Source organism: Cinclus cinclus, chromosome 6 (assembly GCF_963662255.1).
Source record: "Cinclus cinclus chromosome 6, bCinCin1.1, whole genome shotgun sequence".
Classification (NCBI taxonomy): Eukaryota; Metazoa; Chordata; class Aves; order Passeriformes; family Cinclidae; genus Cinclus; species Cinclus cinclus.
In genome coordinates this window covers 45,118,936-45,136,887 of record NC_085051.1, presented here as the reverse complement: position 1 = coordinate 45,136,887, position 17,952 = coordinate 45,118,936, and the positions used below count along the sequence as shown (strand labels likewise).

The 17,952-nt window shown below is 39.2% G+C and overlaps 1 protein-coding gene across 1 annotated transcript in view; it reads left to right on the top strand.

Moving 5' to 3' along the window:
• The window catches only part of KCNK10 (potassium two pore domain channel subfamily K member 10), a 49,051-nt gene extending 45,585 nt beyond the window's left edge, over window positions 1–3,466 (top strand). Inside the window, exons 6-7 of the mRNA XM_062494717.1 lie at window positions 825–967; window positions 2,855–3,466. Coding sequence (XP_062350701.1) covers window positions 825–967; window positions 2,855–3,466 — 755 coding nt within the window. The remainder of the gene's footprint in view (window positions 1–824; window positions 968–2,854) is intronic.
• The last annotated feature ends 14,486 nt before the right edge of the window (window positions 3,467–17,952 follow it).

Below are 17,952 nucleotides of genomic sequence, written 5' to 3'. Positions count from 1 at the left end.
AGTGCACATAGTTCTGTGATGGGACTGAGAGTCTCAAAAATGAGGTTGTGGTTTCTTTCTTTTGTAAAAATTTACTCTGTAGTAGGTAGCAATCCGGCCACTACCACATTTATTTAAAGGATCTTTTTAGTCCATTGGATTTGCCAAATGCCTCACTTCTTGTTTTGCCAGCTTATCCAGAGACTTACATAAATAACAATATAGTATATTTGTTGCTTGGTTTGACCCACATCTCCTATGAAGTCACTGGCCAGAGTGAATCCTTCTGAATGATACCCAAGCAGAATGTATAGCCTTATTTTCAGGGCTAATGCATGGTTGACTTCTTGTCAGACACCCTGATTTGGAAGACAAAGCTGCATTTCTTTTTTCTGCACACAGATCTCTCAATCCTGTAGCTAAATCCAAAAAAGTCAGGGAACTCTATAACTTAAGGGAGTTGATCTGTAAATTTTCTCAACTATGACGCTGCAGGCAATTCAGAATAAGGAAGACTAAGGAAACTTTTTTCTTGGACATGTGTTGTTGATGTTGCAAGTACTATCAAATTTCAGAGCTGCTTCAGCATATGAGCAATACAGAGGAAAGTGTTTTTACTAGGTGCTCTGGCAGGTCACATAGCAGCAGAACACTAGGCAATTTTGAAGACTTTTAAATTCAAACAGACTGGGCTCCTCCCATCTGACACGCTTTTTGTCTTATTATCAAAACTATAGTGCTGTTGACAATAGTCAAATACTTATAGGCATTTTTCAGAATTGCAGGTATCTTGTAATAATTTTGGCACCTCATGATTTGTAAGCATAAGTATATGCTTATTTCAGGGGGAAATGCTGATATCAAATACATGGAGTGGTATAAACCCTTAGTGTGGTTCTGGATCCTTGTTGGCCTTGCTTACTTTGCTGCTGTCCTGAGTATGATTGGAGACTGGTTAAGAGTCCTGTCCAAGAAGACACAAGAAGAGGTATGACCAGTAATTTCTCAATGGTTTGTCATTTTACAAGAGAGATTTAAGTGCCTGATTCCTGCTTGTCTAAATAAGGAAGATGCTCTGCATGACCAATACTCAGTATGCCCCATGGTTTACTTCACTGTCTGCCTTTGGTATAGAGTTAGCTCTGATCTTTAGCTCCTGCACAAAGGAAGAGAAAAAAATGATGGAAGCAACCAAGGTTGTTACACCTCTATGAGTACTTAAAAATACAAAGAACACATCAGTAGGATTGCAATTATGGAATGAGATGCCAGCCTTTACTCTGAAACTACCTAAGAAATTGTACTAAAAATTTCAGTGTTCTTTCATTAAAATTTAGAATATTTTCCTGTCCCAAGAGTATGGTTCTGAATAGAAGTTTAGATTCAAGTCCCTTACTGTGTATTCCATTTTTAAAAGTTGAGGAAATGGAGTTGTCAGCATCAAGGACAACATGACTAAATTCACTCAGAAAAAGCCCTCTGTGATTCAAAGAGGACACTGCTAATGCTTCACTCAAATAAGTAAAGTTCTACACTCAAATAAGTGAGGAAAATAGAAAGGCAATTGCCCTGACTCTAGAGTTGAAGCCTGTGGTGGAGGATGTTAGTAATATAATTCGAAATTTGAAGGCAATCTCCTCCCGCTTTACTAGCAAAGCTTACCTGGCAGGGTTAACCAAATAGAAGGCAAAATTTGGCAGGGGAGTAGTGCTGTTTCTAATTTTTGAAGGCATTTGCACCACCCAAGGCCTGGTGCATCCCACATACATGTCCATTAATAAAGGGCACTGCAGAGAGTGCGTGGCTGTTCTGTTGATCATCAGGCACCTACAAGCGGTGAATCTGGTCACCCACATGGATGCAAGATGCCCTCTGCCACAGTGCTAAATGAACACCTGTGCATCTGGCCTGCAGGAAAAAGATGACTCCTTGTGTCTTATTGGCTGCAAAAACTTGAGTTCAGGCTGCAGCAGCACAAGCAAGCCATTGAATGTGCTGGGCTCCTGCAGATGCTGTACTCCTGAATCTCTTCTTTAGCTGAACTTTGAGAAAGGCCTGTTTTAATTGAAATATTGCTCGGTCATTTATCTTGATTTTTCTCGTTTTGGATGGCATATTTATTGAATACAGCCGTCAGCTTTATTCTGAACCGTTATTCCAGCCACCAGTGCAAAACAGACAAAGACAGTAGAACATTCAAGGATATGCTCCTAGCACCCATACAGAATGTGTGTTGAAAACTCCTCCAGATGGCTTGACAGTGTGGTATTTGGATAATTGTGCAATGGAAACCTCCAATAAAGACAGCTACATTTGTCCCTGAAAATGAACCCTAGACTGGAGGAGTCAGAAGGCCACTTGAAATTATCTAATGGGTATTTAACTGTGATTCTGTGGCTCTGAACAGAACCTTTAGTGGGACTAAGCAGATGCATCCATGAGCAATACAGAACACATTCCTGTACTGCTGCACTGGTTGTTGTGCTGTTCTGAAGCATATTGGTTTAACTACGTGTGATTAACTTTGCCCACTCTTGGCCATCTACTGCTGACATTATGAGTCAGGAGTTTTGTTCTTAATCAAGGATGGATTAGCATGAACATGTCCCATCACGCAACACAGCTATAAAGTGTGTGGGGTGGCAAAGTGACACAGGCAGATGAGTTCTATGTCACAAGAGCCATCAGTTGGTGTGTTTAGAGTTTGCCCAGTGTAAGCCCTTTCCTACTGAAATTTGGGTCCAGTTCGATACAGTGGAGATGGGACCACTCCCCAGTTTCATGCCAAAGAAGAAAGCACTTGTGCTACTGTTCTACAGGACAGATTTTCCCTTTTTTTAAAAAAAAATAATTTCTATTTCTTCATGTTGTAAAGGTTGGAGAAATAAAAGCCCATGCAGCAGAGTGGAAAGCAAATGTGACAGCTGAGTTCAGAGAGACACGGAGGCGGCTCAGCGTGGAGATCCATGACAAACTTCAACGGGCAGCCACCATCCGGAGCATGGAGCGCAGGCGCCTGGGCCTGGACCAGCGAGCCCACTCCTTAGACATGCTCTCTCCAGAGAAACGCTCCGTCTTTGCTACCTTGGAAACAGGACGCTTCAAGGCCTCCTCTCAGGAAAGCATCAACAACAGGCCTAACAACCTGCGCCTTAAAGGGTCAGATAAGCTCAACAAGCACGGGCAGGGAGCGTCTGAGGATAACATCATTAACAAATTTGGATCGTCCTCTAAGATGACCAAGAGGAAAAACAAAGACCTCAAAAAAACCATGCCTGAGGATATGCATAAAATTTATGAGACCTTCAGAAACTATTCCCTGGATGAAGAAAAAAAGGAAGAGGAGACAGAGAAGATGTGTAATTCCAAGAACACTTCTAGCACTGCAGTTCTGACCAACTGCATCCAGCAACACTCAGACCTGGAAAATGGAGTGATTCCGAATGAAGCCAAAGAAAGGGAGCATAAAAACAAAGTGTTACTTTAAGACAGAAGTTAAATGTAAAAGATACTTGTTTTGAATTAACAATGTTGGTGTTTTTATATACATATATATTGAGACACGTGCCTTATACAGACTCCTTATTCAGTCTGAATTATAAAGCATCGAAGAATATTTCACTGTGCCATAAAGACTCAAGCTTGCTCTGCCAAAAGAAATCAGGAACACAGCACTGCAGAATGGCAACAGAAAGCTACGCACATGGAAATTTCAGCCTGTATAAGATTACCAGGGCAAGACACAAAGGAAGGGATTGAACCATGGCAGCATCACCAGAGGGCTCCTACCATGGTGTGATATTAGACAAAGGGCAGCTATGCAAGAAGGGCCTATGAAAGGGATGAAAAACCGTGAATCTTTGTAATGGAGTATACATCCATAAAGCCTTCCCCTGGTGATTAAAAAGAGGAGAAATTATTGGAATGAACTAGAAACCTTCAGTAAGGCTTAGTTTACGTTTTGGCACGTGATCCAAGCTAGATTTGTTTTCCCCCATATTTGAGTCAGATGCATTACCTTTCTAAATGCCAAAAGAATGTCCATGGACACAGCTAGCAGCTGGATGCTGGTTGGAAAATCAACACAGACATAAATAAGGGTTGGATTGCTCTTTTCATTAAAAAAAAAAGAAAAAAAAAGAAGAAAACAAAACAAAGCAAAAAAAATTCTGTGGGTATTTATCTTAAGCAATGAAAATGGATTTTTCTTTTCTCATGTAGGAAAATTCAATGTAAAGTCACAGCAAGAAAGTGCATATGAAGAAAATAAATCACATACTATGTTGTTTAAAAGAAGAGTAACATCAATTCAGTGATATTTGGCTAAAAGTATAAAACAGTAGGCCAACTTTTTTTAAAAAATAATTTCTCATTCACACTTTCTACCACTGAAAAAACTCCTATTTAATGCTGTAAGACTATAAGGACAGAAGGGAAGCTATAGCTTTTGCATGTCAGCAAACTGCTGTTCTCTAGCTGAATCTGAATTTTTAAAAATAGACATAAGAGCATATATATGAGTCAAAGGAGGGCCAGGGCTACCATAGAATCTCAGGGCTCTCTGCTCCCTTTTGCTGGGTTTGGTTCAGACATAAGCTGCTGTCATAATCTCAGAAAAAAAAAAGAAAAAAGAAATTTAGGACAAAAATATTGTGGCAATCTTTTAAGTGCTTATAGCTTTAAGTGCCATTAATGCTGTCATATTTTGTAACTTTTTAAACAAGTATTTTTAATTATCTGGTTTATTTCCTTTCAAGTACTATCTTTGTTGGAAATTTGCTATCCCTTTTATCGAGAAAAACTAAACATAAGCTCTCTGCATTTTTAGACTAAAGTGAAATGTAACTAAACCAGGGGGATTTAAAAAAAATCCTTTTTGCTGTCTAGACATATGAATATGAAAAAATAGAATTTGGTCTAGACTTCACAGTAAATTTTCAAAGAAAATGCTGCAAAATAAACAAGAGGAGTTGCAAAACCTACTAAATTTTTTATATATCAGCCTGTGAGCTACAGTGGGTGGACCATTGCAGATGACTGTACCAGCCTTGCTTTCCTTGCGCTTTCACAAAACCCTAAATATCCTTGCAATTCAAACTGTAGGCTTATAGGTAAGGTAAACATGGATGTTGATTGCAGAGACTCTTGCAAGCTAGTCAAACATGCAGACATCCATAGGTCATGCAGACACAGGCTTTTGGAATTGCATGTTGATGTCTACATACACAAAATGTATATGATACGCATGTATCATTCCTTGATATTTTCTGAGATTTTATGCACAATAAGACAGCTCAAAATAAAATTGACCATCAGAATTCAAGATTGCCATGGCTATGAATGGAAGCATGGCAGTGTGAATGCAAATTCTGAGTATTCATATTTGCATATATAATGACTCTGCTGGATTTGCAGGAGCGAGCCAAATTCCACTAGTGTGGAGGCGGAAAGAAGTTTTTAGTTTGTTCTGTCTGCTGGTTCACTTCTCTTGAAATGTCTTACCATCTTTCTAATTTCATTACCTGTCTGAAAATCAAGGATGAAAAAGCAATGTCTAAAAATTTCAGGTCATTTGGGATTGCTCTAACTCAATAAGATCCAAGAGAAATTGAATTCTGCTTACTTCACCAGTGAATCCCTTGAGGTGCAGGGCTGCACTCTGGCTTAACCTTACCAGAGGCAGGGCAGTAAGCCCAGTCCCTGGGGAAGGTTCCACTTAACTGAAGAACTGCCCTGGCTTCTGGAGACTTTTGTGCCAGACAGCCCTGTGTTTGGCTTCACAAACACACAGATGGTGGCTTGTGACCAGCCTCCTCAAGCCCCAGGTAGAACTAGCAAGGTGCGGGTGTCCTCAAGCACTCAAACTCTTCAACCTGCCTGCTACTGCTGGTTTTGGGCACATCATGAGTGCCACATATGAGCAAATGTTCTGAAGTTTCATCCATGAGCATCACTATTTCTGAAGTGCCAGGATGGATGAAGCACATCTGGATGTACCAAGGCTGTTCAGATCTGTTTTTTTATTGGTAGGAGGTTGGGAATGAAAGCTACAATTCAGATTTGTGTTTCAGTTCCAGAAAAGGTTCAGAAGTGCTGAGACATACAATTCAGGTCTGAGAACTGAAGTAATTCCTTGCTGCATCATCCTGTGCTTTGCATCTATGAAGGATCTGGCACACAAATGCATCTCATCTGACTCTGAATGCATGCGATACATTCAGTCGTGCAAATAATTCTCCTTGGTTACCAAATGCCAAGATCATCATCATGCATACAGTGTTATCTGTTCTTCAGATGAGTTCTTCTCACAATAAATACTTGCCTGCAATAGAAAATTTCTGCATAGCCACACAGACATCTGTAAGGATATGGGAGATGCATTTTCTGTATGTGAAATTTTCTGTTTGTGTAATAAAGTTTAGCCATAGCCAGGGCATTTCTTCTGATTAGGGTCAGGTAAAGTAAAATTTGTCTTGTAGGAATTGTCTGTGTGGGCAAGGAGTTGGACAACAGGCAAATCACAGAAAACAAGTCAACATGGAGAAGTGAGGTGGCAAAACTTGTTGGGCAAAATCAGAACTCTTTGCCCTGATGGAAGAGAAGGACAATGACACCTTGGCATAATTTTAATCCTAACCTTCTGAGCTCTCAAGTCTGTCCCCTGTCCAGATTTCTAAGTGATACTGTGTGTGTCTCATTCTAGTTTCTGTGCAGCCATGCCATACAGAAGCCCCTGGCTGACATTTTATCAGCTGTTTCTTCAGCATCCCTTGGTTTGGGCTATAATAGTTCAGGGACAAAAGGTGGTGATGCTCAAGAAACTCTCAGTGAGATATTAAGCAGAGCATTTGATGACCTTCTATATGAAAGCAAAATGTTCTCTTTCATTCCTCTCCATTTCAGTGTCTATGAAACTTGCTGAGGAAGTTGCCAGGCTATAACAGGAGTAAATATTTTCTGTAGATTATTACCTCTTAAATACCTCAATATACATAATTTTTATTATAATATGGGAAGTGCAAATGGTGTATTTCCTAGGGGGTCAGACAAAAACCTCTTGACACCTAAAATGACATTTTAATGAGCTAAATTACTTTTCTGCTTTTGAAGGGCATCCTTTGGTTTGAATTGTCTGCAACAGCTTGAGAGAGAATCTCATCATCAATCTCATCAAAACACCAAGTGTTTTTATGGCTAAAATTCTCATCCTCTGGCATTTAGTAACACCTATAAAAACTTGTCATGTTATTTCTAGTGAGGCCATTCCATCATTATAGAAAAGTTTTAGCAGAAGTAGTCTGAACCATATTCAAAACTTTGTTCTCTAAATTAGGCCGTTTCCAAGCAGCCTGAAAATAAGAAGTCAAATAAAAGGGTGGGTTACTGACTTTTACTTTATGATCCTGCCCTGAGAATAACATGGGAACTGGGACCTGAAAGAACAAAGGAAACATGGATTTTCTGTAGCTGCAACCCTCACACATAGAGGATGACTCAGCTGCTGTATCACTACAACTTTCAGCTCTGCAGTCCCACTTTCCACTGCCTTGTGCAGAAGAATTCTGCTATGCCACTTTGGGAATCCTCCTAAACCATTAACCATCATAATCTTTGCTGAATTTGTGCAAATACTGGTCTTCAAAAGATTTTTAATTTCATAACCACTGAATAGGGAACATTATTACAATAGTAAATAAAATACAATAATCCCCCACCCCCACCCCCCCACCCCCATGATTTATATTTATGAAACCTGATTGTGGCATGAAATTATAAATCACTTGAGCTTATGCTGCCTGGCTTTAGGATGTCTCCAGTACCAGTCTGCTTCCTCCAAAGCCATTAATGGACTACACCAGAGACTTTCTGAAATCTCTAACCCATAATAAATGAAATTATGTCTGAGTTCAGGTTATTAAAACCTTGTCCTTAAAAGCCCTTGATTTTTCTGAAGTATTTGTATTTATCCTGTACATGGGCTGCTTATTTGCCAGCTTTGGTTTTCTCAGGGGTTTATTTCCATTGTCAGGTTGCATGATGTCTGCTACCCTCACTTTTCCCACTGTTCATTAGAAATAAATTACAGGTAAAGACTGAGCATCTTGTTATGTTGTGTACTAACCTAGAGGAGGAAGTCTCCTACTAAACAGATATGAATTGGCTGGGGACTGTTTCAGTCCTCCCTGTACCTTTACTTGTTCTGAGCTATGTTTTGTCTAATCTAGGCCAAAATCTGCCCCTGTAACTCTGTGCAGTAAAATGAAGCTCGCTTGTTATTTTTAAACTTTTTATAGCAAAGGCCTGCTGTTATAACTCATCTCTACTGTGCAATTTATACTTACTGGAATGACATTACACCAATACTAAACACAAATAAGCTCAGCTTCAGAAACAGTTCCCTAGGCATTTAAATATCAATGAAGATACAAGGCAAATCAACAGAAATCTGTGGAACTCAAATAAAGGCTTGTAGATTGCTGTATGAAACTGGTTGGCTGAAATGTATCACCAAAAAACAGATCTGAAAACTCCTCTGTGTTACAGAAATTTTCCAAAGGTCCCCATCTCTTTTACTATCAGTAACAGTTACTCTCCTTAATACCATTGCTAAACTGGACTGTATTTTTACCTCCTGCCACTGCAGCTGCAGTTCATAGCATTGTTAGTCTCTGTTGACTTGTGCTGTTGAAATCACTGAGGAAGAAGCTGCAAAAGCTAATTTGGAATTGTCCTGATGTAGCCAGCACATAGTCTGTGAGCTGGATCATGCTGGGATGGAAGGTCACTCTAAAGGCAAGCCTTATCCATCACATTGGAGAGTTCTCAGGAACCAGATGAAGAATTGCCTCATGCTAACACCCCTGACATGACACACATAACCAGCTCTTGCACAAAAATTTACTGGTGAGACCTTCTTGCTCCATGCAAGTAGAGGCAAACTTCTTGTGCTCCCTCCCCTCTGGTTACATACCTGAGCTAAGACTTATCACCAGGAAATAATAGGGCTTCTGCTTTTAGGGGGAAGTGGTCATTTCTGTAGCATTTGGCCTTTTGAGGCAAAGAGGATCTGCTTTCCCTTGCTGGTCTTGAGAGAAAATCAAAGGCAGGTGATACTTGGCATGTGAGAGAGAATACTTTCCACTCCTAAATACATTCTATCCCCAAAGTAGTTTTCTTTTGTGAGAGTTGGATGCTCTCAAGAAGAAAGCTTATGGTGCCTGTTGTGAGATGTAAGCCAAACATGACAGCTTTCAGCCTACCATTTAGCAGTTTCTCAGATACTGGATTCATATAGTAGCTTTATTTAATAAAAACCAGAGTTTGTGTCTAGATTGTATCTTCACAACAACTTAAATTTATTCAGCGCAGTGTATCAATGTAGTTTTAGAATTATTTTTTCCAAGTTCTAATAGAACTTGATCTGGACCTTGGACAGTACTGAGAAACCACTATTAGTAATTTTCCGCTTTGTGTCTAAAAAAGAAGTTTCTTAAAATTTGGGGAAACATTTTTTTTGTGATGCTGTTCTACCATTTTTTCCTGATCAAATTATACTGTAAACAATCAGTAAAACCACTTGCAAGGATATTCTATCTACTTTCTTGTCTCTGTCCCTCTTTCACTCTTTCTATAAGATTCAATGGTGCTTTAGAAAGGCATTCTCAGAAAAATGAAATTTTCCGAAATGTCATTACCAGGGTGCAGAGCAGAATGTGCTTGTACCAACTTGATATGTTTTGCTGCTATTGTCTTTATTTTATGATGTAATGTTTAAAAGATTAAAAAAATGAAACAAAGCTCATCAAGATGACAACACTTTTCCTGTTGTTTTTGGAATTGTTTTTTGTTTTTTTTTTCTCTTTCTGTTGTCCTATCATCCAGCAAGAAGACAGGAATTGTAATTAACGTCCTCCTTTGTGTATCTCTAGAAAACTGTGCATTGCTGGTAATATCACTTTTGCAGGACCTTTGAGCTTGTTTTTTGCCCCTTCTATGTTTTCTCCCTGGCTGAGGAACCAGATTCCCATATTTCCTGGGTGTCTAATTTGGGAAGCGATGGTGCTGGGCTGGTTTCAAAAGAGAGGCACAAATTTCTACTCATACTTAGCCGTTTCGGCATTTAGTGACCAGTAAATAGGGAAGCAAGAATCAGAACTCTGAGGAGTCTCTGTGTCTCTTTCCTAGTTTCTTTATAGAAATTATTTGCCAGCATGATTGGAAGAAGTTATGGATGGAGAGATGAGGTGAAGTTTTTTGACATTGGGAAGCACAGACAAGGCTGGGGTCATCTTTTACTGTGATTTGCTGAATTTTTTTTATGTTTTCCTGTTGACTGTTTTCTATGTTGGGCCTCAGATTCCCTCACTGTCTTGTTTTTCCTTCAGCCTGGGAAATTGCAACACAGGCCAGTCCAGTCACATAGGGTGCAAACTCTTGAACTATGGTTCCTTTTGTCAGCAAATCAGGGTGATAAAATAATTCTAGTAATCTTCCTTCATAGTTCTGTCCAGTGTGTATAGAGACCCCCCATGTCTGAACCTTTGCTTTACTTTGAGGAAAAAAGAGAAAATCTTCTCTGGACTGAGCAAAACAGCAAAATCTCCCTTGTATTTGTGCTACTTTTTATATGCTGTTTGTGCTACTCGGTCCATACTGATTCTTGCTACTTGTGTATTAACTGTGCAAGTCCATACATATTTTTCCAAAGCCCACCTCCATCTCCAAAATTAGCTGTCTTTCCTTATGAGTCGCTTAATTTGACCTAATTTAGCTACTCTGTATCACTCTTTTCATGCAAAAATGGTTATTTGCATGGTCTAGTTTATGCACATTCTGCTTGTTCACTTGATTTCCAGGTCCAGACTTCATCAAGCTACAGCTGTTTGCTCTGACTTTGTGACCTATTTCCTGGTATATTGAGATGGTACTTAAGTTTCTGAAATCTTCCAGCAAATTGACCTACTTAGCAAACGGACCCAAGTCACTGTTCTGAGAGGTGATTAAGAAAGACAAAGAAAAGAAGAAACCCCAACAAACCAGCAAAAAACCAAAGGGTGGATGTGTAACAAATTGTGAAATACCTTTTTTTTTCTCCAGAATCTGCATGCATGATGCTGAGTGTCACCCTAAGATTCTTGTTGAAAAACGATTTTCTCAGTACAGTCTGCAGTTTTGCTTAATGACAACTATTTTTGAAAAAAAATGTTACATGGTAGAAAACCAATTAAAGTTGCTTTTAAAACAATAAATTAGTATATAATAATAAAGTAACATACTAAAAGTGAATAGTTCAGAAAGGAGTGCCCCACAGAGATTTCATAGCACATTTTTTGGCCTGGCAGTTGTCATTGCTTTCTAGCAAAGCTTTAGATCATTTCCATGGGGCACCCTGGAGACTTTCACCATTGTAGGCGACTCCCCCTGGGTCATCCATTCCTTTCACTCTGACATAAGGTGCTGATGTTTCTCTTGATGGAGAACTCCTTTGACAGTGCCATTTCTGAAGCAGAGCAATGTAAATGTCATTACTGAACCCAATTTAAACAGGATGGATGGACACCACAGGTTTGACTTGAAGCAATTAGCTAAATGGACCTGTGCCACTATTTCCTTCTAAGTACAATGATCTGACTGGGAAGAATAAAACAGCAAATTAAGATTGTATTACATTTCAAAGCATGTGGTGACTGTGAATCTTAGTTGTGCATATGAAGAACTTGCTTTCTCTTTGCATGAATATCTGGGCAGAAAAAGAGACACAAAAAAATTCCACAAAGGACAGAGGCTGGGCCTGCACATCTCTTCTTCCTACAAGGGTTTGTGGGAAACACCCAGTGTGTTCCAGGGCACAAGCTAGGAACACTATGATTGAAAAAGGAACAAAACAGCACATAAAACTGAGGCTGTTTGGCAAAGAGTCATTAAATACAGACAAGAACCTTGTGAGATCATTTTTATGATGTCAGCTTACAGACCTGGGAGTGACTTTTAAGATGTGGCAGAAGGAAAACCAAGAGCCCTGACAATCATTGTCACATCTGTTGAAGTGTGGAGAGGCTGGAGCAGGGCTAATTGATAACTCCTCCACAGTGAATAGAGCAGCAGCTTTGAGGGATTAAGCACAAACGAATGATGACTGTGTTTTGTAACAAGGGAAATAATAGGCACTGAGTCACAACAAGATTTCAGGTGTGCCTTAGGTGCCAAAAGATACAAGTTGTGCTGTCAGATTTACACCATTTGTTTAACTCTCCAAACAAGGGTGTTTGTAAGGCAACAGCCTACTCAAGTTTTTAGCCCAGACTCTATCCTAGACTAGGTCCACCCTGTGGGGAATTCATGCTGTGCTGTGAAGCCATTTATATTGTTTCATTTCCATTTATCAGTCTCATGTAGCTCAATTTGACAAAATAAACATATTTTGTCAAGCTAAGGAAAAAAACCCCCAACAACTAAATGCAAAATAGCAACAAATATCCCCTTAAAGGCTGCAATTTTCACTTTTTCCCCCTTGGATTCCTTCAGCACAGCTGCCTGCTGAGAATGATTTATAGCAGCATTTATAATGTTGTTTAGAAACATCAACTCTTGCTGTTCGAGGAAAGGTGCATGACTGCATTTCTCACGAGAAGGAAAAGAAGAGGTATCTCTGAAATCTGGGCTTGTCTTAAACTGGAAAAGAAATTTTTTACTTTCTCATCCTGAAACTATGAATTCCTTTTTAGCAGGAAGTTATTTTATACTTCACAGCTTAACAAGAGCTTTAAATGAATGATTTCATTCCTGCTTTTGATTGCTTAAATTTCCTGCCTTGCTAAACCTTCACTAATCTATGAAAACAGGTGGCTTCCTCTCTGTAGAACAGACCTCCCTCCCTCAGGCTGACTGCTAATAAATTAGCCCTGCCCACTTGCAATCCTGTATTAAGCAATCCAAGCTCGTTAGTTCTTATTTGGCAGTTCCCAAATTTATTGGCATTTAATTTAAGGCAATTTAATACAACAGCAAAAGCGGTTCAGGCTGCGTTTGTAGTTTCTCTTGCTTGTCGTTAGTAGCACATCCCTCCCTGGGTTTCTTGTTGCTGCTTGTCTGCTCCTCACTAACACCCATCCCAAGGGGCTTGCCTACAGTAAGTTTAATCTGAATTCTCTGTAAGGGGGTTGCTGATGTATGTTTTTTTCATGTGTAAGGTCAAGCTGTGAAGGCTAAGAAAATGGAGGTACTTTCTGTAAATATGATAGTGACCATTGTATTTATGGTCCTCAGGCTCTTTTTCTTAAGCAGTGGCCTTCTCTGGTGTGTGGATCTCTGTACATTGGTCAAGGTACACCTATCTGCTATTGACACTTATAGTACATTTCCATTAAGCATCCAGATGATGGGGAAATAAGTACATTGGGAATGCTCTCAGGTGCTGAAAGAAGTTCCAAAGAAATGAAGTGTTATTTGTCAAACCTTGCAGCATAATAAATAGTTAAGTCTTTGCCTCTCTGTGACTGGTGGTATTACTTATTTAGTCAGTTTGTTGGCCAGTCTGTACAAATAATTAAAAGAGAAGGAACTTTGTTTTACAGTGCTGTGTGCTTTGGAAAGGAAAACTGTCTTATAGGGAGAAAGTGAAAATTCTTTGGAGGAGGTTTTCATGTCCATTAATGTAATCATTAATAACTTGCATCACAATCAATGTCTATCTGGAATGAAGAAAATCAGAAAATGTTGGTTGAAATGTCAGCCTGTCAGGCCACAGATCCAGATGTGTCGGGGTCCCTCGGCCAGGCAAAGACGTGGATGTGTTACCAGCTGTGACACTGTGGGTGTGGGGACACTGCAGGGTCGGCTTTAAACGAGGACTACTGCGGAGCAGGCAGATGTGGGGGTTCTTCTACTGTGATCAGGGCCCTTCTTTGGTGTCTCTGGTCTGCTTTGAGACAGAAGAACTCACGTTGTTTCTGAGTATTTTAACAACAATAACAGCAAAAGTCTTACCTTCTCATTGTAACAAAAATTCTGTTGTATTTTGATGGGTACTAGGAGTAGTTTTCCAGAGAAGTAAACTCTGGTAAAAAGATTTGGGTTTTTAAAATTAATTTTAAGAAAGTGAAATAGGAATGGATTAGATTAAGGGATGCTATGTTTGGATCAGACTTGAAATAGGGTTTTGATCAAACATTAGATGTAAAATTGCACAAGGCTAGCAATATACTATGGCAAACCTGGACTAAAGACCTACTGGCAAACTGGAGCTCAGCATTACTGATTTTTCAGTTCAAAGATAACCTCTGGAAAACAAACAAACAAAAAAAAAGGCACCATTTGTGGGTCAAAACCAAATTGAAGTAATATCTTCTCAGAGAAATACAAGAGCAGTAAAAAACCTCCAGACAAATTCAATTGGAATTAATGATCTTTTCAATCTGAAAACAAATGTCACATTTCCATTTAAAATTAATTTTTCCCTGAAAGTTATAGGAGCCATCTACTGCTTCAAATGAAGAAAAAAAGGCCTACTTATTAAAAAAAAGCTTTGCTTTTTTTTTTTTTTTTTTTTCCCTTTCAGATGAATAACCAGCATATGTTTCAACTGAATTTGGGTTGAGAAGTCAGATGATTTAGCCAGTAGGAGGCATATATGGCTCAACTAGGAGCTAGCTGATTCTTTCCTGTTGTAAACTAAATCTCTGGGCAGCTCCGAAGCCTGCTCTCACCAGTGTGTATTGAATACAATCACTAAATCACCGAAAAAACAAACTCATGTTTTGGAGACACAGATGTTTCCCATTAGAAGTTTAATATAAGGAACTAATTTTCAATTGAGCAGCCAATGCAAGATTAGGGCATGTATGAACTCTTGATAATTTATATTATTTTGGTAGCATAGTAAGTGCTACCTGTGTATTAATTAAAATCCTAGACAGAGGATGTTCTCTTCCTTCAGGCTCTTTTTTCAGTTTCATCTGTAATGTACTGGGTTGTATTTTTGAAGTCATAGGATTTACATGAAGCACTAGAAAGACAGGAGAATGTTAAGTGCAGAAAAAACTGTAGTGTTGTTAGTGATGTGATGATTAATATTTAGCTACCTTTTTTCCATAGTGAAACACTTCCTTGCCAGATCTCATGTGCTAGGAAATAAAAATTAATTATTGTCAAAAAACCTAGGAAATATTCTAATTCCTACTTTATAGCACTGGAAATGAATTAGATAATACAGGTTACCCAGAAACCTGTGTCCAAACAAGGGTTTTAACTCTAACCTGTTACAATGTGCTCTAGTAGCTGACCAGCCACGCTTTCTTTACTATACCATGGCTCAGGTACAGCTTTTCCTATAAATAAACTGCTGGATTAAGTGTTGAGAGCATTCCATGTACATTTTCTTTCTTAATTAATTGCTAAATTGTAGTCAAGCTTTCACAAAACTTTTAGATACCAGAACTGAGATTGTCTATGCACCTTAATTTGTCCTATGTCTGCTTTATGGGCCCATCTTTGATTTACATCACCTCATACTTGTCATGGGGTTTCTGTCTCATGCCATGTGTTCTGATCAGCTACTGAGTACTTTAACTGTTTCTTCATGTTCACCGCATAAACCCTGGCCTTATTTACTGAAAGCTCTTCCACCCACACTCTGTAGATTGATCTTTTCTCATGTGCTTTTCAGTATCATTAATCATGAGTGCATCAGGAATGATTCACAAGCCCTGACTATCCTTCAGGGGTGCTGCAGGAAGGTTGCTGGCAGTGCTATTCCTCCACTCAGAGGGCAGAATGAAGGACAAAGTGTCTTTCCATTAACACCATGGGTTCAGTCTGAGGAGTTTGGAACCTGAGATTTTACTGTAGTACTACGTAGCACCTTGTGATATAAGAGCTCCAGGAGCATATGTCCAGAAAATGAGGATCAAAGAGATTCTGGTCACCTTAGAAAATCTTGGTTATATGGCTTGTTCAACCTTTCCAAGGACAGACAGGAGAAAGAATATTGTTTTCTATTGTGTCATTTAATTTCCTAAACCAAGAGACCTCTTCTAATTTGTGTATCAGAGTTTTTGAAGACATACCACATCCTGGAAGGATACCAGTGTTTTTATTAAAGTCAAAGCAAAATCCTTGAGGAATTGCACATGAGACTTTTTCCCTTCAATCAACACAGAAGCTAGTATTGGGTAAGGCATCAAGAATGCTTAGAACCTTTTAGATGCCAAAGAGGTGACAGGATTTGTCCTGAAGTTCTTCCCAAGTTCTGAAAAGATTCAGAACATATCTTAACCCATGATGGAGCAATGGCAAAAGAGGAATATCAGTGCATGAAGATACCAATCCACCTGTAAAAAGGAAACACAGCATAGAGAGTTGAAGAAAAACAGTAGCGTAATGCAAACATTTCCCAGGTAAGAGAGTGAACTTTTGGTGATGCATTATGAATACCCAGCCTTTCTGGGCCCTGGGTGTGTTTAATACTGCTGCTTTGTTTTCAAGGTGTGGAGAAAAGTGAAGGTACATAGATACCATGGATGTTTCAGAAAGTATTTCATGTATACAGCTCAATTTAAGTCCTTGTATAAGATCTTAAATTTGCAGTAGATAGTACACGAAATGCAAAAATTTCCACAAACCTGTCATATTTTGTAGTTAATCAAAAGCTCAATAAAAGGGCAATTTTCCAGTTGAAGTATTCCAGAAAGTCACGGGTTTCCAGGATTCTAAAAGCGCATTAAAGGGAGCACCAACATGCATCTGTGACGATCAGATTCAGAAATAGCACAGTTTGCACTCCTCTTGCTTCAGGCAAATTTATTATTTTGGCTTTGCAACTGCAAGACACCATATTGTAGGTTTTTTTTCACCTTAAATATTTCATAAGTTGCTCATGGATTTTGAGTAACTCTTTGATCAAAGATGGAAACAATGGCTCAGTTTTGGAACTGCTTGTTGAACTGCCTTCCACATGGACAATGCACTGAGACCTCACATTTCTTAACTTTCTGTCCCCAGTTTCATCACTTAATGAGAAACAAGAGAGTAGTTGGTGAGGGAGATCTTGAAATAGGATCCTTCTCCAGAGTCCTACCACACCAGTATCCAGTCTTCTTTCTTCCAGCACTTTTCTCTTTTTTTTTCTTGCCAAGTGCAAGATTTTTTGCAGTACCCCTTTTTTTCCCCTCCCCCAAGTCTTGTGAGCATAAAATGTTACCAGTGCAGATGCTATCAGTCCTTTCAACTGTGCCATCTGGGGAAGGTGATGCTTAGAAGATGAAGGGTCTCTTGCTTTTCAAATGGTCAGGTGTCCTGGAAAGGGGAAAGAACAGGAGCTTCTGGCAGAAGAGGGAATAACAGGAGGGTATGAGTGCCCTCCTGAGTCAGTCTGGGCTGTCAGGAGCTGGGGAGTGAGCTCTTCAGTGCACCCCAGTGCCTCTTCTGCTGCTTATGGAACAATCTTGCAGGAAGTGGGGGCTCTCAGGTTTGTTTCCCATGCTGTCCTTCTACACACACTTTAGAGTGTTCTCTGGAGTACATTTTCTTCTAAGCTTGACACTTAAAACTGTCCTGGAAGCCACTTCTATGTATTCGACCTATCCATATCTATCTTAACCCATCCCAGAAAAGTCCTTTATGACCAGATAGCCTTATGAAAGCAGCTTTACTCTGAGCAGCAATCTCCTTTACTTTTTCTCCTTTTGTTGCAGTTGGTTACAATCTCAGGTAGACTTAATCCTATACCTTTTCTTCTTTTTCACTCTACAAAAGAAAAAAATATTGTTGAAGTTCCAGGGAAAGTATATTTTTTCCCAAATCAATTCCCATCACAGATTTTAGTGGGAACTGAATTTGGCTTGCACTTTTGTAATCTGCATTAAAAGCTTAAAATAGTGCAGCACATTTTGCTTTGAACCTGGGAATCTGTTGCTTGACCTCACTTGTTTATACTTCACTGTATTTCCTTCAAGTTGTACATAATTATTTCTAAAT